Source organism: Protopterus annectens, chromosome 3.part1, assembly GCF_019279795.1.
Source record: "Protopterus annectens isolate FY-2018-M chromosome 3.part1, PAN1.0, whole genome shotgun sequence".
In the NCBI taxonomy this organism is placed as follows: Eukaryota; Metazoa; Chordata; order Ceratodontiformes; family Protopteridae; genus Protopterus; species Protopterus annectens.
In genome coordinates, this window is record NC_056732.1 from 1,366,725,277 (window position 1) to 1,366,752,404 (window position 27,128).

Here is a 27,128-nt window from a genome sequence, read left to right on the forward strand (position 1 = left end):
GAGAGAAATGTGGTAGTGATCTTTGCAGAACTAGATGCCACACAATGGTCCACCAGCACTAATGTCTTTGAGACTAGAGCAAATTGTAGACCTCCAAAGTAATGCCTCCCAGATACTCAACACTTTCAGGAGTTTCTATGAATATTTCTTTTTATTCTGAGGAAATTCAAAACAGGCAGGGAATGACATGGTATTCTGGGACTAGACATGCATGCTCTTCAGGAATAACTATCCATGGAAAGATTCATTCCATTGCTTTATGGCCCTATGACTAAACAAAGCACATTGGGAACATCAGACACATTTCACTCTACACTCAGATACAAAAAAAAGACATAAACTATGAAAATCACTGTGCAGTGGCTAATTCCTGCACTTGAGACAGTTATTTACCTGACTATCTCTAGTCAGAACTAGGATACCAACAATAATAGCTACAAAGATAATAATTGTTTTCCCAGTGTTATTTGTATCAGGAGTTCCTGAAAGAAGGATGTTCTGGTGCATTGAAGATACAAAAGGGGGCTAGTGCTGCTTATATGAACTGTAGCAAGAAAGATCTGAAGATGGTGCCAATGAACACCCCTTTATACCAACTGATATCCTGATATCCAGTGGGAGGGATGCCACCAGACCTGGATGAGGAAGGATGAAAATGTCTGGAATTCAGGTTGCTTGTTGGGCTTCATCAGACTGGAACCCCAAAAATCAATACAGTAACAGTGAAAGACAAGGCAGGCTAATGTCAGTCTTACATGGTAGGCTTACAGCACTTGTATCAGCACCATAGCAAGTGCAAGACAGCATTAATCCTCACAGGGAAAGGGATGACTAAGGAAAATCGGGTCAGGATACAAGAATCAGGAAGTGGTTAAACTCAGATGATATTTATTTATTTATTTAACACATTTATTATTTTTTACCAGGAAAGTTCAACTGGGACAGAGCCCATTTTCAGCAGGTGCCCGGGGAGAAACACTCCAGACACATGTCTTTGGAATGAATATGACACTATTACAGTGACCATCTCCAAACAAAGAATTCAAAAGAAAATGTAGCGCTGTGTTTGAATGATGATGTAGCTAAAAGTGCCTTAGGCAAAAGTATCAATGAGCTACATGTGCAGAAAATTTAAAGTGTTCTGAATGGAAATCTACCCCCCCCACACACACACACACACATACATACATACATATCTGCAGCTTAATCACCCTGTCCTTAATGGTAGCCCTGTTCTGGCTTCCTCTAGTACTCATAACTTTTTTTTAACATTGTCCCATACAGAAGCATATTTGGTTGGTCCTATCCCATTTTTAAGAGTGGGCATGAGCCATAGATATGGACACAGAAATTGATTACCATAAGTTTACAAATTATTAATAATTTACACTGATGAAGGCTAGGTGAATACCATAGCCAAAACCGGTCTGTTATTTTTGTGTTTTTTTACCTTGTAACTAATTATATTAGTTCAAACAGCTCACAGTTGCTGGCTACTGTTTTTGTTAAATTATTAATAACCCATGGCTGTGTGTGGATATCATTTATCCACGGTCAACATCGTTTCGCTCTAATGATCAATAAAGCTTTGCACTCAAGACCAAATCACACCAATAGCAAGTAAACAAAGAATTACCCACACCCAGCCATGGGCTATGTTATTATACAATAACATAAGTTTTTTGTTGATTTGTGTCTATGTTGTAGTTATTTCATTTCTTGTGTGTTTAATGTTGTGTTCTTATACCATTGGTAAGAAGAAATAGTTTTACACTACTTTTTGAAGTGCTGCTTTCATTTTATATGTGGTTTGCATGAGAGTATTCTAGTTGGTCTTTTTCAATTTTTTTATTGTATAAATGAATGTTTTGTAGTCTGTGAGTTTATTTAATTTATTTAAATGTAGCAATCTTTAGTAATTTAGGTGTACATTTTGTCTGTTGGGGTCTCTGTGGTTGCATGCCTGTTTGTTTTTGAACTGATAGACAAGATTATTTAATGTGCGTGCATGTGTATATGTGTGTGTGTGTCACAGGATCCCAAGAAAGCTGATTTGGGCAGTCTTGCAATGGTTCAAAGTCCCAGCAACATTGGTAGAATTGGTGCAGGCTATGTACAAACACCCAGTGACTCAAGAACAAACAGTGTTTGGACTCATGCAGGGGTTCCTAGAGGGAATGGGTGTGTATCAGAGTTCAGAACTGAGTCCACTGCTGTTCATACTGCTAATGGACTTCATTAGCACACTGGTCAGAGGGGACAGGACAACAAAGTTTCTGTATGCATGGACTGAAACTAAGAACAGATAAGATAGATGTAATGGCAGCAAATGAGGAAATCAGAAGAAGCTGAGAACTGAGATAGAAGGGAAAGTAGTGGAACAGGTTAACAGCTTAAAGCACCTAGGAGGGGCGGCTGAGGAGAAGGGAAGTCTGAATTATGAGGTCAAAGCTATAATCAGAGGGGCTGCAGCATATTGACACCATGTCAGGAGTAGGGTATGACAGAAGAATGCCAACAAAGCTGAAAAGGTAGGTGTGCAAAACAGTGATGCAACCAGTACTACTGTATGGTACAGAAACCTGTGCAGTAAAGGCAGAGTAGTAGAGGTCGTGGAGATGTAGTGCCTGAGATGGGTGGTAGGATACATATTGTGAGACAGACAAAGAAATGAGGACATCAGAGTAGAAGCCAGAGTAGCTCCAATTGCAGATAAGGTCAAAGAGAATATATTTGGGCAGGTGTGGAAAAACAGAAGACAATCTGGTGAAGAAGATTTGATACTGACTGGAAGAAGACAATAGGAAAAGAGGGTGTCCAGCAGACAGGTGGATTAATTATGTGAGACAAGACCTGCAACAGTTAGGCATTATTGTTGAAGAACGTAGGAGACTGGCACTGAATTGAGAGAGATGGCAACTGTTGACATAACACCTCAACCCCATGTAGAAAATGGGAAAAAAATGGGGCTGATGATGATAATGATGTGTGTGTGTGTGTGTGTGTGTGTGTGTGTGTGTGTGTGTGTGTGTGTGTGTGTGTGTGTTTGTATGTGTGTGTCAGCTTGCTGGGTCATTAGCATTCATTCTCGCTAAGGAAGTATCCTACCATCTCTTATGATTGTTTACACTCACATTGCCATGCCTGTCAAATCTCCAGATTTATATGTTTGGTCTGTTCCTCATAAAATATTTGGCTGTCAGACAAATCACTGAGTACTGAAGTCAGTAAATAATGGAATTCATTTTAGTTTTGGACTCCATATCCTTCAGAAAATAGTGGTGAACACAAACTCACCCTGTTATTCTAGCTACTTTCTAAGTTTATGAGAGGAAATGAGGAGTACATTACCAGCACAGACACGAGACAGAAACAAACCTATTTTTTAGTCTGATGTGGTCGTTGCTGGTCAGTATTGGTTAATTTGACTGCCTTGCATGACACCTGATCTTAATACTCTCAGCAGGAGGTACTTAACTTGTTAAGTCCAGGTCTCATTCATAGTAGCACTTAACTGAGTTGTCTTTTTCCAGGTTTCTTAGCGTAATCACCATGCTTGTTATACTACAAGACTATTGCCAATATATCTCCTAAGTTACAACAGAGTACAGCAGTATATGTTCCTATTAGAATGAAACAGCAGGTGATCGATGAGTTAAACATTGTTCCGTATGATCCTTATGTCAAGATGAGTGCAAAGCATTGTTACGTTTTGTGCAGCAGACTTTAATTTTGGAAACATTTTTAACTTGAAGAATTTTATACAAATATGTACACAATTCAGATGGCTTGAATGATAAAGAAAATGAAAATGCCTTTAAAAAGTTGGAAACATTGATCCCTTAAAATTCATTTGTCACAACCACATACACAAAGCTTACAAAAATAAAGATTTATAAAATGGATATTGGTTTATGCATACTACATTGTGTGCTCATAATGGCAAACATAATGTAATCTCATAAAAAGTCAGTACAAACTGAATAGAACTTAAAGGTCTTACTGTATGTTTGTAGAGCTTATAGATGTATAGAAATTATTACCTCAAAGCATTTGCTATTATGTGCTCAGAAAAGGTTAGTTAACAGGTTCAACATGCTGTATAAGGGTTTACATGAAAACCAGTCAGAACAGAGCAGTGCAATGCACAACATTACAGGTACCTTCCCACAGGGTTTTCAAATCTGGTCATAGAAAATAGTACTGCATGACACAAATAACTGCTGCCCATGCCTGTGTGTGTATCTTTATATGTGTGTTTGTTCATGTGCACATGTGTGTGCCTATATATTAGGGCATTGCTTCTTTACACTTTCCCTGTATCTGCACTTGCAGATCAAGCCCAGAATCGCTCTGGCCATGTAGATGCATTAGTCGATATCTCACCTGCATCAGTAATAACCGTTGAATAACTTCCTCCTACAGTACAATGACATTCCTGTCAAGCTGTCCCTTTCTGATTTTCTCCAGATTTGTAGACTATCCATGATGACTTGCTGAATCTCACCCATTAAGGACATCCACATAAATAACAAAGTAGTGATATACAGAACATTGCATAATAAATCAAATATGGTAGCTGTGCCTGATGGAGTTAAGCAGTCACCTATGGTTTGCTGCCTAAGAAAAAGAAATTTGACTTGGATAAAAAGCCAGGCATGGATAAAAATGTGATGGAGTCAAGGTTTATTAATTTATTTTGCACCAAAGCAATTAAAATTCAAATATGGCGTTATTGGTTGGCAGGCTGTAAATAAACTAATTCAATATTTATTCAAGTCAGAATAATTATACCAGCTAGCCATGACTTACTTGTATTAGGTATAGAATTTAGTTATATCTGCTAGCCATGACACACTTGTATTAGGTACTGGATATAAATACTATGCCAAATCACTACCACTCTTTCATAGATGAAATGCATACCTTTTTATACTTCATCTTTGACTGGTATTGGGGATTAGTGCACTGTCATGGATATAAATACTATGCCAATCACTACCACTCCTTCATAGATGAAACTGTCATGTATATAAATACTATGCCAATCACTACCACTCCTTCATAGATGAAATGCATATGCTTCTACATTTCATCTTTGACTGGTATTGGGGAGTACACTGTCATGCAGCAAGAATCTTTTAGCACTGTCCTGGGCAAACATCACATATAGATACACTTACAATATCAGCAGAAAAGCAATATATGTTAATGTTATGCATATCATTTAGGAAAGATGCACACATATGATCCCAGAGTGCAGACTCATACCACACATAATCATTATGAACCATGGCAGACTGGGATTTGACTGTGACCGTTTACTATGCCCACTTCTACAAATGCATAATGCTACATTGATTATCCCATAATGCTACATTGATTATCCCCTACTGTCCTACTGTCTGATACCTTGTAATTCTCAAAGTTTCTAGTCCAATAACCAGTAACCAAAGTAGTTATGATTTTGAGGGAAATTACTGATACAGGGATCACGCTGTCTTGTAACCCTTCACGCTTGATCCAATGAGTAAAGGTTGTTATTGTCAAATACAGTTCTTGGTCTATGTTTCAGTTGTGAGTACATACTTCTTATGGAAATTTCAATGCTCTCTAACACGAAGCTTATTTTTCTCAACCATGTGTCACTACTTCTGTGACTGCCTTTCTATGAACTGAAGGTTAATTGGTTTGTTGGCTATCAAGACAATTCTTGAAATAGCCTTAACATCAGCACAACTTGGATCTGGTTGAAGTTCAAATTTCTTGATTATCTGAAAAATAATAAATTTGATTAATTAAATGCAATAATTTAAAATGACAAAAAAGAAAAAAATGAAAAACTTGTGTATAATGTTTATAACCCTGCATCTCTTTCTAGCTGCATATTTAACAATCATTCATAATTTATATTCTGTTTTTATTTAGTCATTAATGGATAAGCAGTGTTTCACCTTTTGTGTAGAAGGCTGCTGGTTTTATTCATATACTACGAATGGATTGCTGACTCTGTACTGCAGCATTGGGGAGGTGGGTACAGAAGGTAGTTACAGGTAAAAGATCCCATGCATACCTCTCAACCTAGAAACATCAAAAATCTGGACAAGGCCCATGAAAAATAGGTGCAAATCTGGGGTCTATATTATATATTTGAGCGGGGGGGGGTGGGGGTGCAGGGGGGGGATTGCCCCCCTACCTACAGCCCTTAGTTTTGGGTTTAGTTTTTTTTTTTATTTTACATATGTTCAAAGTTTTATAACTTCGAACATTTAAAGTCGATATTTAAACGTTCAAAGTTATAAACCTTTGAACATATGATATAGACCCCAAATCTGTATGCTGATTAATGTAAACTTTGCATACATAATTACGTAGCTCAACCTACTCCAATGGAATTGTGGGATACCAACTTTCAAACACAAACTGAAAAACAGACAACCAAAATATGGCACCAGAGTACCCCTGAAGCCATTCCAATATCCCATTACCTGGCTATTTTGCCCCATTTACCATAAACACTAATGTGTGCATACTGCTTTACTTCTGCAATGATTATTTGGATTTTATTTTTACATTTTATAGCACAATGCACAGACACTTAATAGATAACTGCTAAACAAAACAATACTGTCTCACAGTGAAACTAGACTTGGCATTAAAACTTCTCTGCCCTTGAAACTCACATTCAGTGAAACAGCATTGAAACCCACACCACATCCAAAGAAAATGCATCTGGCCAGTGGTGGAGAAAGATTACCTTTGGGCTGTTTTCAAATCATAGGCCCCTTGCACAAAAAACAAGAAACATACATGCGTTCTTTGATACACCTTCCTGACTTTATTAAATTATATTCCTTGTATAATACAGCACACTTGTTAGACTTATGTTAGAGTGCATTTTAAACTTGTTTGAACATTTTTCCAGTAGGCAATGACACAAAATGCATGAACCAGTAATGACAAAACTGCCCAAGTCAGAACATCTCCATCATAAAAGTCTACTTCCGCACACAAACACACACACACACACTATATATATATATATATATATATATATATATATATATATATATATATATATATATACATATATATATATATAAAATAGAAATGCAGTAGTGTTAGCCATAAACATCTTGCACAGCTTCTTGCACTTATTTTCAATTTCAGTTTTTTTTTTTTGGGAGGGGGACAAAAGGACAAAAATCAGGGACACATTTTAAACATTGCTTGTATAATTTTGGAAAGTTGCTAGAATAAAATGCTGTGTTGCCAGTATGCACTTCACTGCAAAGTCTTGAACCCAGGACCCTGTGCACTACAGTCAAAGCATAGGTTCATAGGTAGGTACTAGGCTATCTGCCCGAAGGCATTTATAAGCCTAGCCAGAATGTGTTGGCTTTCGCCGCCCCCTTAGATTAGTTCCCTGTGCTTCTGTCCAGCAGAGCCACTGAAGTGATCCCCGGGGTAAACTTTCCGTTTTCCATCCACTCGTCAAGGTTTCTTTTGAAGAGTGTTAGCGAGGAGCTCTGCCTAATGTAGATTGGAATCTTGTTCCAAAGTATGGGAAGTCTCTGGGACAGGACTCTATCCCTCCAGCACATCCGATTTATTGTTGTGATGATGTTTAGATCCCTGCAGCGTGTGGCTCGAAGGGATAAGGTTTTCTTTAGGTGGAGCATATCCATCAATTCTGGGTTGGACATGGCCTTCTATGTCAGACAGAGATCATCTCTGAGTAGGCAGTATGCAACCGAGTACTGCTGGAGTTTCTTCAGTTGAGCTGCACAGGGCATCTGTTTGAGGAAAGTGATCCTCTTGGTGAGGTACTTCTGTGGTCTTTCCAGCTGCTGCAGGTGTCTTGTAAGGTACATCCCAAATGGGGCATTGTACTCTATGATGGGTCTGATGAGTGATGAGTAGAGGGGCACAATGACCTCTTTTGATCTGGATGTGAACCCTTTTGTGATTAGGTGGGCCATGTAGAAGGATTTTCTAACCACTTTGGCAATGTGATTATCAAAGGTGAGATTACTATCTACTTGGTTCCCCAGATCCCTTGTTACATCTTCTATATTTAGGGGACTACCACCTATGTGGTACTTTGTAGGTACTTTGTTTTTTCCAAAGGGGATGACTATGCACTTTTTGCCATTTAGCTTGAGGCCATGATTTTGACACCAGGTATCCATCTCAGTGAGACCCTTTTGGAGGATGTCTTTGTCAGCCAGAGAGTCAGTTATAGCCCCTAGTTTGCAGTTGTCTGTGAACTTGGTCAGCCATAGTAATGATGAAGGGTGTAGATCCAAAAGCTTTGCAATAAAGTGTTTGGTGTGTTTTAGAGTTGTCGTTGGATATTTTGAGCAGTGACACTATTGTTTTTAGAGCTTATCTATAATACCAGAATGGGGAATGGGGTTGAAGGCCTTAGCAAGGTCTAGGTAGGCTGTGTGTACCACCTTTCCCTCGTCTATAGCCCTGGTAACTGTCTCAAAAAAGTCCACCAGGTTTAGGAGGCATGATCTGCCCTTAACAAAGCCGAACTGGGTAGGGTCCAGTGTTTGAAGGTTCCCAATGTCTCTGTTAATGAGTTCTATGATGATGCGCTCCATAGCCTTGCAGACCAAGCTAGTCAGGCTTATAGGGTGATAGTTCCCAGTGTCTGTTGTGGCTCCACCTTTGTGGAGCGGAATAACCATTGCTCTGCACCACTCTATGGTTATGTAGCCTGTGAAGAGGCTGAGTTTGAACAGTGTGTTTAGGTGAGGGGTTAGTTTGTCTTTAAGCTCATGTAGGACACAGCCTGGGACACCATCTGGTCCCATTGATGCTGTGTTTTTGGCTTTGGAGAGGGCTGTTTTAACCTGAGTGTCTGTGATTTCAGGGACTCTACATTCTTCTGGTATGGTTATGGGCCCTTTTGGGTGTGTGGGGGGGGGGTGAAGTTTGCGCTGAACTTGTCTGCCAGGATGTTGGTGATATTGGTTGGTTCAGTGTATTTTGTGCCATTCTGCACTAACTCCAAGCAGATCTGAGCATTGCCACTTAGATTGTTGACATTGCTAAAGAATGCCTTGTGGTTATCTTTGGAGTCCTTGGCAATTTTTCTTTTAAAGCTCGCCTTGGATGATTTTATGAGGGATCGTAGTTTCTTGCTGATACTGATCAGGGATGTCTTTCCTTCTTGGGATTTTACTCTTTTCTGTACTAGTTTCCTCCTTCTATTGTATAGCTTGTTTATGGCAGAAGTCCACCAGACTAGTTTCCTTTTCTTGGAGGAGTGAGTCTTGTTTTTGCTTGGGATGGCACGATCCATGCATTCTTGTAGGTGCCCGTAGAATGCATCAGTGAAGGATTTTGCAGCTTGGACAGCATTATCCTTTAGCATGGGGGATTTGAAACTTTCCACCTCAGTCTTAAGTAATGTGAAGTTTGCTTTTGACAAGCTTTTCATGGTGGTTTCCTTGTCCGGGGTGGGGGTGGAATGTGGATATCCAAAGTGATTTGTTTATGGTCAGATCTAACCAGAGAGGGGTTGACCTCCAGTGTGGAATAATGGTCACCCATGTTGGTAATGACCAGGTCCAATATGTTGTCACCTCTGGTGGGAGTGTTGACCAGTTGAACCAGGGTGTTTGAATTTATAAATTCTTGTAAATGTTGGGCAAGGGAGTTAGTACTTGAGTAGTTCTCCCAGTTAATGTTTAGGTAATTGAAATCACCCAATATTAGGGTGTTTGGTTGGACGTTTATGTTTCCCAGTGTTTCCAGAAACACAGAATGGGGGTCCTGGGACATCGCGGGTGATCTGTAGCAAGCTACATCTGAATTGCAGTTTTGCCCGTTGTTAGTTGCACGTGAATGATCTCTGAAGCATCGTGTTGTGCCACTAACCTGGAGGTGTCGGTATCCTTGATGAATATGGATACACCCCCGCCTTTTGTATTTCAGTTTGGGTTCTGTGGCTGAAATGTATGGTATGAGTTGTAGCCTGGTAGAGCTGGGGTGCTCTCTGGAACCTTAAACCAGGTTTCTGTTACTGCACATATATCGATTTTCTCCATACTGAGGAGTGCCTCGAGTGCGTGCATTTTGAGGTTTAGACTTCTGGCATTGAGTAGCATTACCCTCAGTTTTTTTTTTACTTGTGCTAATTATGGCAGTGTGTTTGTCTTTTGAGCCTTGCCTAAAAAAGGCACTATGGGGATGGCAAGAGCCTTGGCCAGTATTCGAAAGCCTAAGGGTAACTGGTGCAAGCACTCTCTAGCGAAGCAATGTGGCTTGTCGAGCATGTCATCCCAGGTGGACAGACACTGAATCCCCTTTGAATGCCACCAGAAACTTAGCCAATTGGCCAACATACCACTATGCCAAATCTGGAGCTACTTGAAAGACAGAAAGACAAACTTAAATGGCTATCATTTACTGAATTCAGTTCTCTCTTCTCACTATAGCTTTCAACCTGTTAACACAAAAAACCTGGACAAAGCCAATAATGGGGGAATACAGGATTCATTTCTCCCTTCTTACCATAGCTCTCAACATCTTAGCACAAAAAACCTCGACAAAGCCAATAGTGGGAGAATACAGCCCCAAAATAGGGACAAATTTCAAATACTGATCTTATAAACTTAGAAAATTGCTAAAATAAAAGGTTTTGTGTTACCATTTATTTTCTGAAGAATATGAAGTCTGAAATTCAAATGCCTGTCATTTAGTGAATTCAATCCTTCAGTGATTTGCCACAAAAATCCTGATAACCACAGATTTAATTTGTAATAGAGCAAAAATAGGAGACATCAGTTCCAAAGTGGTGGTGGCTAGGGACTTCAGGCTCTTTTTACCTGTACCCAAGGTACAGGGTTTGAGCCTGAGTACCTCTAGCCAGCAGGTGCATTCTGTTGGGGGCATTTATACACACACACCCACCCCCTGGCCATTAAAGTAATAGCAGCAGTAAACAGATAAATCTCCGTATATATATATATATATATATATATATATATATATATATATATATATATACACACACACACACACACACACACACACACACCCTCTGGCCATTAAAGCAACTCTGCAAAGCTCTGTATAGCTAGCAGCAGTAAATAGATAAATCTGCAAACTAAGATCCACTCCTTATAGCAGCAGTACACAGATAAATCTGCAAACTAAGTTCCGTACTTTAAACAGCCAGGATAAGCAACTCAACTCCATGTATTAAGCAAAGCTCTGTACGAACAGTAAAAGCAACTCACGGGTAGCAGTACCTTAAACAGCCAAGATAACCAGCTCAACTCTGTGTATTAAGCAAAGCAGTACCTTAAACAGCCCACTCCAGTACTCTGCAGCAACTAATAGGTTCATAGGTGTGTACTAGGCTAATGGCCCTGGAGACTTTACAAACCTAACCCATAGGATTACCCTGGCATCGTGCCACCCGACCTTAGTTCCTAGTGCCTCTGTCAAGTAGAGCTACTGGAGTGATCCCCAGAGTAAATTTTTTATTTCCCATTCATTCATCAAGATTTCTCTTAAAGAGGGCCAGTGAGGTGCTCTGCTTGACATGTATGGGAAGTCTATTCCATAGCATGGGCAGTCTCTGGGTTATGAACCTGTCCCTCCAGCATGTTCTTTCTCCAATTCGCATGCCTGCATCACACTCCCTCATTAAAGCTTATCCCTATGAGCTATATAGTTAATACTTCTATTAAAGATTTTCCATACAGACCCACACACCACCTTTAATATTCCTTGTTGCGTTTCAGGAAGATTTTTGTCTGTGACAAGAAAAAGGCAATCCCACTACACCTTCAGTGCAACTTGGACATCCCCTGTATGGAAACAGCAACAGATACCAATACAAAACTAAAACCACAGTAGGTTACAATCTGCTAAAGAACAAGAACACACAGAAAATGCAGGACTGTTATTTAAACAGTTTTACAATTAACCTGTAATTTAAAGTGAAAAAAATCCAGTATTGGTAAGTGTTTCACTTACCAATCATGCCAGGCTGTTCACCAACCACCAGGTGGTACCAAAAAAGTCACATACATGAATGTGGTACTACAAATAAAATGTATCTTATGGTACACAGCTTTTGACCAAACCACTAACAAGAAAGAAAGCTGGGTCAACATGACTAAAATCAAGTACCATACACTAACAAACAGTTGAATAACACTTTGCTTTAAAGAATACCATATGAAGGTATACACAATTCTCAAATCATCTTAAGCAACTTGTACTGCTTTATGTATGGTAGCAGATACCTACCACCTATTAGATATCTGCCAGCACTGGCTCATCAAATGGTACTACCAATATTTCTGTAGACAGCCACAAAGTATTTTGCAGACCTAATTCCAACTCCTGCTAACCCACCTGCATTGCTGTATGAAGGTTATTTTTGACACAACACACAATTTTGCTACTATTAATCTATTTCATCTCAGCATTCTCCATATATTACTAGACATCACACAACACCAATAATTCCACCAGATACTCAAATGCAGCTTTTTTCACCATCCATACACCAAGTATATGTTTTATTCATTTACATAGCCCAATATGGCTCTATATAGTGTACTCTGCTAAATGAGTTTTTACACTCCTTATACTTGTCAGTAATAGAAACTGACAACTCCTGTAGTAATATAAACAGATAAATGAAATTCACCTTTTTGTATTACAATACACATCAATTGTCCAAGAGCCCAACACAACTTTTTTGTGCAAAAAAACTTTTTAAAATTAGAGAGAATCAATACAGGCTGCTACACAAATAATGAAAATTGACAGCTGGCAAGCAAAATAAAGCCATTGCATTCCAACCATTTTAAATATGACATCATGCACAAGAACATCTTGATTAAAATATTTTGGAGAGATTAAGCCACTGTATCATTCTGGCACGTCCAACTAGTAACCAAATAAGAGGCCAAAGAAAACAAGTTACCATATAGCTACCCAAGGGATTTGGAATGAAAAAAAAGGGATAAAGATAAGATAGATGATTTATTACAAACAAGCACAAATCTCACATACATACATTTTAAGACATATTACAGCTGTCACATACCCGTGATGTAACTGTGAATAACTAAAAATATCAGCTACTGCTTTTGTTTCTTTTATGTTTACTCTCCACAAAATAAGTTTTGCAATTGCAGAAAAATATAACTCAAGAAATTATTTTAAACAACCAAATACCAAGACCAAATAATTCAATTTACAAGCAACACTGTGCACTCTGATGCAATTTGCTTAACCGTCTAGGTCCAGGATTTCTGAGGTTCACTAAACCAAGAATATAACCATGCAGAATTCCTCCCAAACCTTTCACAACCCCAGGAGCCATCACTGCTTTGCTCATACAAGCAAATCTTAAGTCTTACAAACCTGTTCCTCATCCTTTGACAGGTAACTAACTGTATTCTGCAACCATTTCATGGGTCGGGCCCTTCTTCCCCCAAACCACATAGAAAAGTAAAAAAAAAATTGATTTTTTTGGAACCCGGAATTGCTACCCACTATTAGGTGCATATGGTAATACACACTAAGCTTCAAATGTAAGCTGCATTTACACTCAACTCACTCTTGTTAATAATTCAATCCGCCTTATTTGGTGAAAGGTATAGCTTCTCCATCCTCTCCCCAGGATCTGCAGAACTATTCCTCTAATGATCTGGATAGCTCCACCATTCCATTGCTCAAAATACTGATAACTCCACCAACAGCACCATCCAACTCTATTCGTTTCACCGCTCAAACAGCCAGCTGGAAATGCATGCATGTGAGCCCTTGAGCTCAATTCTGACAGGCTGGTGGGGCTGACATCATCACGCACATGATGACATCAGCTCAAAAAGTGCAAAAAGAAAAAATGTTTAAAAAAATCGGAAATGAAGAGGTGGGACTCGGGAATTGTGGCATCCCATTATTTGGACCCTAAAACTTGGTAAAAACTGAGTAATTTGGTGCGGTTGGGAGGCATGATCCCATGGCACCTATCAAAAAGAGTGGGGGAAATTCCCTGATGCACTCACTAAATTTCTGATAGTTTTATGAATAGTACCTTGAGTTTCCCCTTTAAACAGACAACAAGCCTAGTGGAACTAAACCCGGTTAATTAAAAGAATAATAAATAAATAATACAACAGTGACTATGTGACACATTTGCCTGTTGCTTGAAGTTGTATTAGAAAGTGGAGAGTATGCAATGCATAGTGCAGTGTGGCACTGCCATCTGATGGTCATTGGTCATGTAGACCATTGGTGCAGCTAGAGAAATCATTAACTGACTTAAACAATTATCATTCAAGGAAACATATGGCACAGTGATACCCAGACCTCGTAATTTAAATGACAGCAGCTGACTCCCCAGTCCAAGAGCAGATAAGTAAATAAATCCATTTTTCAAAATAAAAGGAAGCACTCTCAGTTGTAATCATAGGCGCTGGAAGGTGTTGAAGACTGGGGAGGGGGATGCAAGATGAGAGGGGCACTTAGTAATCTAAAAAGGCCAATTTTATAACTATTTACTACCACAACATAGGTTCACCTAGAGGACATTAAGCTTAGCCAAGTCCCTTTTGTTGCTTGAATTAACATTTTCTGATTGGTCTTACCTATCCCCGTGGCTGATAATTGTATATTACCCCTAGTGAGAATAACTGTGATCATACCATAGATAATTTGAGGGGACCCATGTAAGGGATGCAGCATTTAGGAACTGCCTCTATCTATTAGTGGCATGAGGGGCAATCCTGGAGTACATTTTTTATTAACCATCCTTAGATACAAGTTGCATTTGAATATGGATAGATGAGCTTTGTTTTATTTTTATGGATAGTCTGTTCTGGAACAGTGGTAGTCTCTGTGATATGTATCCATCTCTCCACAACATTCAGTTTAGATACCTGGACTGAGTATTTTTGCTGGCATTTGACTTGCTGATGTTCAGTAGGTCCATTTGTATTAGGTCAGGGGATGCCTTGTATGCCAGACATCTCACCTCTAATCACTCTGTAGGATACTGAGTATAATAATAAATCTTTGAGGTGGTCCATGCAAGGCCTATTGTTTAGAACTTGTATCCTTTTAAGTGTGTTATCTCTGAAGGCATTCCAATTGTTGCATGGGGCTGGACAGATACATGCCAAAGTGGGCATTATACAAAATTATTGACCTAATGAGAGCTTTGTAAAGGGTGACAACATCTCTAGATCTAGTCACAATCAATTTGTTTATAAGCTGCATGATATAGAAAGACTTTCTTATGACTCTGGGCACATGTTGGTCAAAAGTTAGCTCACTGTACACACAAGTTCACAAATGCCAACAACTGGATCAGTTCTCAGAGGGCATTGTCATGATTTTGACACCAGTTATTATTTGGGACAAACCTTCTTGCATGATGGCTAAGTCATTTGGGGATTCAATAACTGCTCCTAGCTTGCAGTCATCTCACACTTAGCCAGCCAAAGCCGTTTGGTAGTTTCTTTTACTTTTGAGATGTATATGCCAAACAGAAAAAGTCTCAGCACTGAACCCTGGGTGATTCCATTGGTGACTGGTTTCTTCCCCTATTTTGATCACCTGCATCCTGTGAGCAAGTTGGCAATCCATCTAGAGATGCAAGTGTTTACTCCTACATTATTCATCTTTTGTACTCCACCTGAGTAGGGGATTGTGTGAAAAGGCTTGGCCAGGCCAAGGTAATGTGGTGTGAACTGTTTTACCTTCATCCATTGCTTTAGTAACAAGAGTAAAGCTTAAAATTTGCCCATGATTTTGAGCCTTTCACACTTTCCTCTGGGCTGTTTTCAAACACATTTTTAGGGCCATGCATATATGTATGCATTCTTTGATTCACCTTCCTGATTGTATTAAATTATATTCCTTGTATAATACAACACCAGTTGTTAGAATGTGTTTTAAATTTGCAGTTTTGAACAGTTTTCTAGTAAGCATTGAAACAAAATGTATGAAACAATAATGACAAAACTACCCATTTTAGAAAATTTCAACCATAAAAGGCCACTCAAACTTCTGTCATTACAATCCACCAATAACAGTTAATATGCAAAATATCTGCAGAAATAAGTTGTGTAAATAATTCCACATTTAAGGGATCTCTAACTAATGAAGAGGTTGCTTCTAGGAAACAAGTTTATATTTCATTGTTTCATCTGCATATAAAGTGGTTGCTACCCTTGAAGAATAAATTGCCTATGTTACATTAAAAAATGATAAGCTAGTAATATTGCAACAGAGAACAGATGGCAAACTGATAACAGGTTCATAGTTACTGGGTAACTCCTCCAAAGGAGGACATTCACAGGACTGCAGCATCCACTCTCTTTAAATTACAGTGCAGTACAGTATCAGTGATCCATCTGCATACTGTGGGAGTAGAACCCACAGCCTTCTGCATTAAAAGCAAGGTCACTACATATTGTGCTACTAACAGCACAGAAGCAGCACTACACTTCTCTTCCCCTGAAGCTCTCAGCTCCTTGTAATTTTTTTTATTTAACATTTGTTTACTGGGAAAGTCCGACTTGGAACAAAGACAACTTTCAGCAGAGGCCTGGGGATAAATGTTCCAGATGCATGTATTTATAACATGGGAGGAAACCAGAGCACCCAGAGGAAACCCACACAAACACAGGGAGGACATAGAGGCTGCACACAGAAGGCACCTGAGCCAAGAATCAAACCAGAGAATCTCTTGCTGTTAGACAACACTACCGCTGCACCATACACTTAACACAACTAAATCTTTCAATTTCACAGCAGAAGAAATGTGGAAAAAGCCAAAATGTATTTTGGGGAGAGGGGAGCAAAGGATCAAAACCAGGGACACATTTTAAATATTGCTTGTATAATCTTAGAAAGTTGCTAAAATACTGTTTTGTATTGCCATGTGTTTCCAAAGGCTATCATTATTTAGTGACTTATTTTCTAATCACATGTGGTGATGTGGGTAGAGAATTCAGGCCCTTGAACCTAAGGTTCAGGGTTTAAACCTTGTTAAGTCTAACCACCAGTTATAAGTCAGGGGAGCATTTTACTTACACACACACACCTTCCTTACAGCCTATGTACAATCCTTTTCTGAATCCTGCTCAGTTATTTGTATTCCTAAATGATTTCTTTAGTTTAGCTGCACTTGGACAACTATTGAATAATCCTTCATGTAGCCAGCACCTGTCTTAAGGCATAGCCTTTGGCAAATTGACTAAATGTTAACTGTTAACAATATAATCATTATTTTTTAGCCTTATCAGAAGATAAATGTTTTCTGCTATAAAGGTAATTTCCCAGTCAGATGACTTATAAAATGTTTTTTTTTTTTCAGTATATGAACAATTATATAATTCAATATAATTGTGTTTTCTTTTTTAAAAAGCCATCCATCCAGAGGACAAGAGAGGTGCCATCACTGTATGGCAATCAGCAAGAATAGCTGAAAAACATGAACTTTCTCTCTCTCTCACTCTTCTTTTTCCAGTGTTGCATTTTTCCATCTTATCATTTTAAGTGGCTACATAGAGACCAAATTAAGTTTTTCTAAAAAGAGGAGCAGCACATACAAACAGCATCCTGCACTATTATATAAACATTTTAGAACACTCTATGAGGTGTTCTTTCTGCAATGGTATGACAGAGCATCTTTCTTAGCTTTATGTATTATTCATTTTTGTGCAGTATAAGGCGCACTTGTAATGTATATCTTGAACAAAATAAATATTGGGTCATTTCTGAGAAATCCACCATTATCTATTGTTCAGAAGAGAAATTCATTATTTGAAGTGAATGGTTAGCATTTCACCTTAAAGGTTACTGCATCATTATAAGTGGTGGGTACTTCTTATAATTCATACAGGATTAATGAAGCATATATGTGTAGCTGAATATCTTAAAACTCAGCGGCTCTAAATTCTTCCATCATCTGGACAACTATGGGAACTCTGCTTTAGGACAGTGTGAACAGTATTCTCAAAGGCAGCCGTCAGCCACAGTCAGTAATTTTCAAACAGGAGAATAGACATTCTTCAGGGAAATTGTTTTATATTTGATTAGATTCTAAAGCCACTAATTTCAAGGTAATGACATTTCAGAATGTTGTTTTTTCTGTGAACTAGTGCTACAAAGCATATTTCTGCAAAGTGATATCATATGCAGGAAAAACAGATGAAAGCCAAGCTGAGCAACTTTAATGATACATCTTATGTTTTTACAGTGACTCGGCATTTGATTTATCATAAAGTAAACAAAAGTATTTAAACTCTTTGTTGCTTATTAGTACACTGCAGTAATGAATATTAAGGCATGGTATTTTAACTGTAAAAGTACAGCCTTACAGTAAATTAACTGGAATAACCAAATGCACAATGCTGGGCAGAGTGCTGTCAAAGAAAACACAACCAATTTTAGTTTTTGTAACACTAGCTTATTTACCAGACTTGCTTTCAAGATTCTATATATGTGGTACATCAGACATGCCTATATTTGGGCTAATAATAACAGAACTGAACAAAAAGAATTGCAAATGTTGCTATATCCTCTAGCCAGTGTTTCCCTGTTTCTCTACACACATTATTGTAAAGCATAGCAGCAATATCACAGAAATACATACACACACACACACACACACACACACACACACACACACACACACACACACACACACACACACACGCACACACACACAGAGCTTCCTTACAGCAGAAAACTACAAATGGAGCTTCCTTACAGCAGACAAATACAAACGGAGCTTTCACCACGTAATGAATAAAAGCAGCTAGCTAACCAGGTGTTGACTCTGGCAGCAGGTGTGCAATGCTGTGGACAGTTTTTATGTGCACTTTTGTGTTTAAATTACATTAGCGTGCTTTGCACGCATGAGCCCTCCATTGGGTCCTTAAAGAAAAACTTCATGTTGTTACAGGTCTTGAAGCTGTAAAAACCTCGCCCTATGGTTCCGGTGCCTATAGAACTTGTAATACAATTCACAGCAAAAACAAAAAAGGAAGTGTGACTGAGAGCTGACTGATGTCTTTCTTTGCTCTCTTCCTTCTGCACCAAAACAGGCTTGTAAACACTACCAACTGCAATAAAGAGATGGGTGACAGTCTTCATCAAAACAGTAACAAACAGCTGGATGACATTTTTTCACTAAACAGAGCGTGAGTATATGTGGTGGAACATGACTGTAGTACATTACAAATTCAGAGAAGGGAGGGTATAGGATGTAGGGAGATGCATAGCTCTCAACAAAACAGGAAGACGTGAGTTAGGTGATGAGAACCCTCAGAAAAGGGGGAAGTGGAGGACAGAAAGGAGGTTGTATATGCATAGTTACTGGTGTGGGGAAATGCGGGGAAGGACTGAAGGAATTACATATGTAATCTATGATGGATAATCAGAGTTTTGAATCAGAATGTCTTCTGTGTCTTTGTATTTTACCCATATTACCCAGAAGTGAAGCAAGGCATTCTTTGAAATGATAATAATTGTAAATAATCTAAGTTTATACAATCCTGGAGGTGGGCATATTTCTGAAAAGTAAAACTTTCTTTTTTTTTTCAATAATCCGTCTTTTATTGTTTTTCAATTACATAACTACACACTATAAATATATACAATATATACATGATTGCTTCCAAAAGTTACATAAACATTATATATTAATACAAATTATTAAAAAAGAAATACAACATGAAAAAGTCAACAGTCTGTATTATTGTTACAATCTATGTCAAATCTAAGATTGAATCAGTCTTATAAATATGTGTCCTGAGTAATAGTGGATAAGAATCCCTAGGCCAACACAATATTGAAGATTTGCTCCCATATTTTTATATTATTTATGCTTTTCTTATGGTCATTGATTAACAATTTATGCGCTAATATGTGTCTGATTGCTAATATTCTAAAATTTTCCCAAGATGTCTGAGTTGGGTTCAACCAGTTTGAAGCTATATATAGTTTCATTAATAAACAAATATTCATGATTATGATCTTTTTTGATTTATCTAAGTTATCTGGAGGAATATGTAGGATCATAAATTCCCAAGAGAGTGTTAAATGCTGGTATCCCATTTTCTGTAATTGAAGTTTTAATGAATTCCAAGGTTTAAAAATGCATTTGCAACTCCAAAACATGTGAAACAAGTCAGCTGTCTGATCTGCACAATATGGACATTTAGGCGAGTTCTTTGAGTCAAATTTATGAAGAATAAGACGGGTATAGTAGGCATTGTTAAATATCATCAATTGTGTGAATAGTAATTTCTGAAGGGACACAGACTTTAATGTTAGATTAAATGCTTCCAAGATCTTGCTGTCGTCAACTAATATTAATTTTTCCCTCCAATAATTCGATAAGAGAATATGTTTATTGTATTTCATCTCTTTTATCAGTTTATATGAAGTAGTTATATATTTTTTATCTTGTATCAGAGCTTCCCACAGATTACGACATATATTTAATTCCTCTTCATTAAAATCAAAATTATTAAAATAATTTATAGCCAGATCTTTAAGTTGTCTCATGATAATTAGATAGGAAATAGGAAGACTTTTCTCTTTTAAAATATCGTGAACTGATACCCCAAGAAAGGGGTAGAGATCCAATACAATTAAATCCTTTATTAGGGGGAATTTTTGTAAGTCTATCAACTTATTCCCAATTACTAAATTTGGGTTCTTGTGAAATGGTTGAAACACCATCATATATTTTATTAGGTTTAATGAGGTAAAAAGATTTTGAATTGAAGTTACATAACTTTTAATATGTTCCATTAAGTCATATTTACTGAGTGTTCCTCCATTCAGAAAGGGTAGAGCTTTACAGTTAATTCCCACTTTAGTTACATGTCTGTAGGTTAAGACCAGCCATTTTGGCACCCATTTCAGACTGCCTCTATCAAAGTGAATCGCCCTTAAGATTCTGTTGGCATTAATTATCAAGTAATAAGTTTCAAAATCTAGTAAATCTAAACCTCCTCTATTCTTTGGAGCTATCAGTTTCTCATATGTTATCCTCGTTTTCCTAGGTTCCCAAAGAAATCTCCCTCGTCCTATAAGAAGCTGTTTAAAAAATTTCCTCGTGATTCTAAGTTGTGTAGCTCTAAGTATATATAATATTCTGGGAAGAACATTCATATTGATAATTGCAGTTCTTGCCATCATTGGTAGTTTCAGTTTACTCCATCTTTTCAAGTCCAATGTTATCTGATCCCAAGTTGACTTAACATTGTTTATAAAAAAATCTTTATTATCAGTTGAAAATACAATATCCAGATATTTTGTTTTTTCTTCCGTCACTACTTGTCCTATCAATGGTAGCAATGAAAAAGGTGTAGGAGTCTTTAATGGGAATATTTTGGATTTCTTAAAATTCAGTTTATAATTAGAGATTTTCTCAAAGTCTTCTATTGCTTTTAATATTTTCTCAGTGTCTGACACTGGTGTGGTACAATATATATTTAAATCGTCTGCGAAAGCAGCCATATTTATTTTCATACCATATAGTGTTGGAGGATTGTAAAAAACATTTTGTTTAATGTGTAAAAATAATGGTTCCAAATAAAGATTAAACAAAATAGGAGATAATGGACACCCTTGTCGGGTACCATTTTTAATTTGTATTCTTTTAGAGCATTCATGATTGATAAATATATTTGTATATGCGTTATTATATATTTTCTTTAATGTTAGAATGAAATCTGAAGGTAAATTAAAGTATGATAACATATCAAATAGGTATACCAAGTTAACTCTGTCAAATGCTTTCTGTGCGTCAATTATGAGTGCATAAATATTGAGATTTTTGTACTTGGCGTATGAAATTAATGTGTGAAGCGTTAATGTATTATCAGTGGTCTGTCTCCCATCCATAAATCCCACCTGTTCCTCTGATATTAATAAATTTGTGACCTTTTTCAGTCTATTTGCCAGGATGGATGTCATAATTTTCATGTCTATGTTCAATAGTGAAATGGGTCTGTAATTATCTGGGTTTTTAGCGTCACCTTTTTCTTTCGGTATCAAAATAGTCTTAGAAGCATTAAAGTGAGGATCATTGATTTTATTTTGAATTATATAATTAAATGTCTGTGAAAGTATTTTACTCAGAATCTCATTAAAAGTTTTTTAAAATTCAGAGGTCAATCCATCCGGGCCTGGGGCTTTATGTGGTCTCAGCTTTTTAATTATCTCTGCTACCTCCTCCACTGAAATTGGTTTAATTAAATCCCTGTGGGACTCATTATCAATATTCGGGAATATGATCTTCTGCAAGAAATCTTTCCTAACTTTATCTGGTAAAATTGTCTGCTGATCACCATATACCTGATTAAATATTTTTTCAAAAGTATTCATGATATCTGCCTTATTAGTATATGTTCTATTATTATAGTTTATTTCTGATATTAATAATGTTGATTTCGCTTGGTTAATAATGCGTGCTAATGCTTTTGAGGGAGTCTGAATATGATTCACATATTTCACTAAATTTCTCTGTTCATAAAATGACAGTTTACTATTGTGTAGTAAAAACAGTTCTTTTTGACACTTTAATAAGTCCATTTCTGTTTGGTTATTATAGTTCCTCATTAACTCCTGGTCTAGTGACTTAATTTTGGTTTCCAAGTCTAATAGTTCCTTATTTTGCATTTTTTTATAGTAAGTAGCTTTCTGAAGAAAAATCCCTCTTATTTGGGCTTTGGTTGTAGCCCATTCTATATCAACTGGATGTCTGTTTTTAAGAAAGTTATGAAGTAACTGTTCAAGTGTCTCTTTAACTTCTTTCAATATGTCCTCTTTCCTTAGTAAATATGGATTTAAAGACCAATTGTATCCTCGAAGTCTCCTATTACTCATATTATTATTGTTGAGTGTTAGTGTGATCTTTGAGTGGTCTGATAATTGTCTGGCTTGAGTAGAAACACATGGGTCAACAGATATCAATACTTCCGAAATAAAAAAAAATCAATTCTCGACCACATTTTATGGCAGCTTGAGTAAAAAGTAAAATTCTCTGCTTTCTTTTGTGTGTGTGCATATATAAATGGGTCGTATAGTTTAAAATCAGTTTTAAATTCCTTCAATGCTATCATTGCCTGTCTATTAAAAGCTTTGGATGAACCAAATTTGTCCAACTTGGGATCTTGATACGAATTCCAGTCACCTCCCATTAATATATAACAGTTATTATATTGTTGTAAAATGGAGTAAAGTTAAGTTATAAAATGGTGCTGATTAGTAGAGGGGGCATATATATTCATGAGTAATATAGGTTTATGAGTAATATAGGTTTATCATAGAACTTAGATATCAGAACCACTAAACACCACCTTCCCTCTTTATCTATTTTGACATCTAATATTTTTTCTTGGTATCGGTTTTTAATTATAATTGCCACTCCTGCACTGTCCGTTGTCCCTTCCGCCGCCACTATCTCCCTAATCCATTTCTTATTCTTCAGTATATCCCACTGATCATTAGTCAAATGAGTTTCCTGCAATGAAATAAAGTCTGCTTTTGACTGGAAAAACAAATGTAAAAATAGCTTCCTTTTTTTCATGTTCTGGAGTCCTTTAACATTCCAAGATTCTATTATCCACATCTGTAGCTCTTCAAAAATGTAGTACTATTCCTACTATTGAGAGACAACCTTAGATTACAGTGTATTAACATACCATAGATTATTTGGAAGCGAATCTGACATCCCATCCCTACCCAGTGCTTATCCACTATTCCTCTGGACCAGGATGTACATAGGTTTTTCACATCCTTTGAATATCTCTGTTTATCTAAATTTCTAACTCTACAAATTAACCCATAAACCTTATGCAAAAAACCTACAACCACTATCTCTAAATCTACAAAGCTTAATCCAAACATTCCCTAATAAACACTACTAATTACCTAACTACAGTTCTGGACATACTTAATATAGTCAAACGCATTTACTAATTGTTGTGTGAAAATCCAGTTTAACTAATAGCTCACAATATTAATAATCAGCAATGAGAATAATACATTTTAACTTCTTGTCATATACACTATTAATTATTAATTCCAGAGAAAGGAAACAGTTGTTAAACATAACAATACAGTCCTAAGGTTATTTTTGTTTAAATGTTCTAACTGTTTTAGGTAGTTGTCCTTCTCCAAAGGTAACAGTCTGCTAAAACTTGTAACATACTCTAAGTAACAATAACAACTGTACTACACAAAGCATTTGACTAAATAATTGTATCCCTATAAAATATATTTAAAAATACTAAAGAGAAGGACAACCTAAATGTGACATTTTAAACATTTCAAGTTCACAGTCTTTCATAACATTTATTATACTAACATCATCCTGTTATTTTATTGAACAGAGCATACACATACACTTTCCTAATTAAAAGTGAAAGAACAAAAGAAAAAAAAACCCTATCTAAGGGAAAAAAAGAGAAATAGAGACATAATTACCAGATTCTATCACTATACAATGCAATATCCTTCTATTTTAACCAACCCATTACAATAGCATTTCCTACCTGTACAGCTGTACATTTCCTTATACCATACAGAAGCCATTTACCCTCCAAATAAGTCCAGGAAGCTTCGTTTTTAATTCCAAACAGTTTCTACAGTTTCTCTATAGTCCTTCCTGCTTGCTGAGCTTGTTTTCTTAATTTCGAATTTGCGATGGGGGAACCATTTCACGGACAGACCTCCTGGATGCGCTACGTTGAAATCAGTCCCCCTGCATCCTCCAAAGGACTTCCTGTTACCTCGTGGCTTGTTTACACTCGTAGGAGCCATAAATCTTCGGAAAAACGTCGTGGACACGCTGGAATTTCAAGATAAGGATGTAATCACGAGTTTCCCAGGGCCTGGTAGAAAAAAAAGAACAAACAAAGAGTTATAAAGCCTCGGATCATCGTAGTTATGGAGTCCCAGTCTGTCTGATGCTGAAAGAAGACCTGGATGCTTAGATCAAACTTCTGAAGGTGGCAGTGCTTTGAAAAGCTTCAAAAAGGTAGGTTTTGCTTCTTTTTTAGTGTTTATTGAATATTTAATACCATCCACTGTGAAAATTAAAGTATTTGGATACTTCATTTGAAATCTGATGTTTTTTTCAATCAAAAACTTGCAGTATGGAGCTAGCATTTGCCTGGATTGTCTTATTTGTATTGGTAAGTCCTGTGTCATGGAAATTTTGTTATTTTGCCAGATGATATATCCACCATTCTTTTTAATAGTTAGCAGTATTTTGCTAGCATCTTGATAATTCAGAATTTTGATGTAAACTGGTCTAGGTGCATTTGAAGCAAATGATTCTCTGATAGCTCTATGTGCTCTTCCTATAACAATCTGTTTAACACTATCAGAGTCCTTGAACAGTGTTTCGAGTATTTGCATTATGGTAGCATTCAGATCATTGTACTGAATTGTTTCTGGAATTCCTCTGATTATTATATTATTCCGTCTGGATCTTGCTTCCAGGTCTAAAATTTTATTTTGCATGGTTTGGATGTCTGCATCATGAGAGTCTGTTTTTTTCGTAAGCATAATTATTTTATCCTTACTTTCAGCTATTCTGGTTTCTGATTTATCCATCCTTTCCAAAATCTGATTACATGTGGCACTAAACGTAAGCATTTGTGTTGATAAATCTTTTAAGGCTTCTTGAATAGGTAACAGTGCTGATTTAATTTCCTCCATGCTGACCGGTTGGTCTGGTTTGTTTGTTATTCCTGTTTTTACAGTCTCCCTTTGTGTAACTGTTTTCTGTCTTTTAAAAAAAGCTTCTTTTTCCAGAGATTGCAAGGCAGATAGTTTAGTTTTAGAAGTTGTGATTTCCATAGTTTTGTCTTCTTTTGACATTTTGATACACTGTAAACGTATTTATACCAGATGTAAGGTTTCAGCTGAGAGATATGTATTTCCTTTGTTTGTTGCTCTGTTCAGAGTCAGGCTGACCATCAATTCCAATCCTGCTGTTAGAAAATATTTTTCCTTCTCAGAAGCGAAGATAGATGTTAGTACTTTAGTTATTGCTGCCAATTAGCATATAAAATCTTGTGATATATCCACAGGGTTGATTTTTGTTTCTGATATCTGGAGAGCTGTAGTTTTGCAGTGTTTAAAGAACGGCGGCCATCTTTCTTCCATGAAATGTAAAACTTTTATTCCATTGAAATATGCTCTACAAACTGGTTTCATTCCATTAAAATAGCCCATGCAAACTGGCTTTAGTGAAACAATCATTGCACAAATGCTGAATATCAGAGCTTTGATAATTGAAATTGCCACACCTAGTGACTACAGTCCCCCAGATTCTCTATACCTTGCACGGTGTGCAAGATCTGTGCAGGAGCTATAGCAGGCAATATGTCTGCCATGCGATCCAGGAATAGCCTGCAGCAGCATGCACAAGCGCTCCTGCACTAATCCTACATGGACTAAGCCCCTGTATGCAAATCACCCCATTTGTTGGAGAAATCTATGCAAATGAGGTGCTTTTGCAATCCAGGAAGCTTGCAACTGGTCGTGCAGGACTAGTGCAATCTGCAGAAATGTACTCAGTAACCGAATACATTTCTGCAAAATCCAAAATGGAGCTGTGACAGCTCCAAATAAAGGCTGCATATCATGTAGTAAGCATGCCAATGGCCAAGTATAAGGCCATTGGCAATGCAAACAGTGAAAAAAATACAAAAATCAACTTTTATTTTATTTAGCCGATCTCTGCTGTTTTAGCGCAGGGCAGCGGTGTGCAAACAAGATCGGGGGAAAATAACAAATTAAGTCTAAATTAAGCATTCTAACTAAAATCGGTATTCTGCCATGCAAGTGAATGGCAGGCAGAAGACAACATGGCCAGTGATTAGTGGTTGCTAAGGGGAAGTCTCAGTGTGAGACATGTAACTATGCATTTGCAAGCAATCCTATGCAAATGAGGGGAATGATAGTGAATCCCAGTTTTCCCCAGCATGCTAGTCAGGTCCCAGCAGTGTAAGAGTAAGAATAGCTAGGTGCAAGACTAGGAGTTAGGTGACATTATGGGGTGGGGGGTGTCAGGAATACTGTAAGCAGATTGGAACCCT

General features: G+C 37.3%; 1 protein-coding gene across 1 annotated transcript in view; it reads right to left on the reverse strand.

Moving 5' to 3' along the window:
• Positions 1–4,669: 4,669 nt before the first annotated feature.
• The window catches only part of LOC122798461 (sterol 26-hydroxylase, mitochondrial-like), a 934,778-nt gene continuing 912,319 nt past the window's right edge, over positions 4,670–27,128 (reverse strand). Inside the window, exon 9 of the mRNA XM_044067402.1 lies at positions 4,670–5,774. Coding sequence (XP_043923337.1) covers positions 5,649–5,774 — 126 coding nt within the window. The 3' untranslated portion in view covers positions 4,670–5,648. The remainder of the gene's footprint in view (positions 5,775–27,128) is intronic.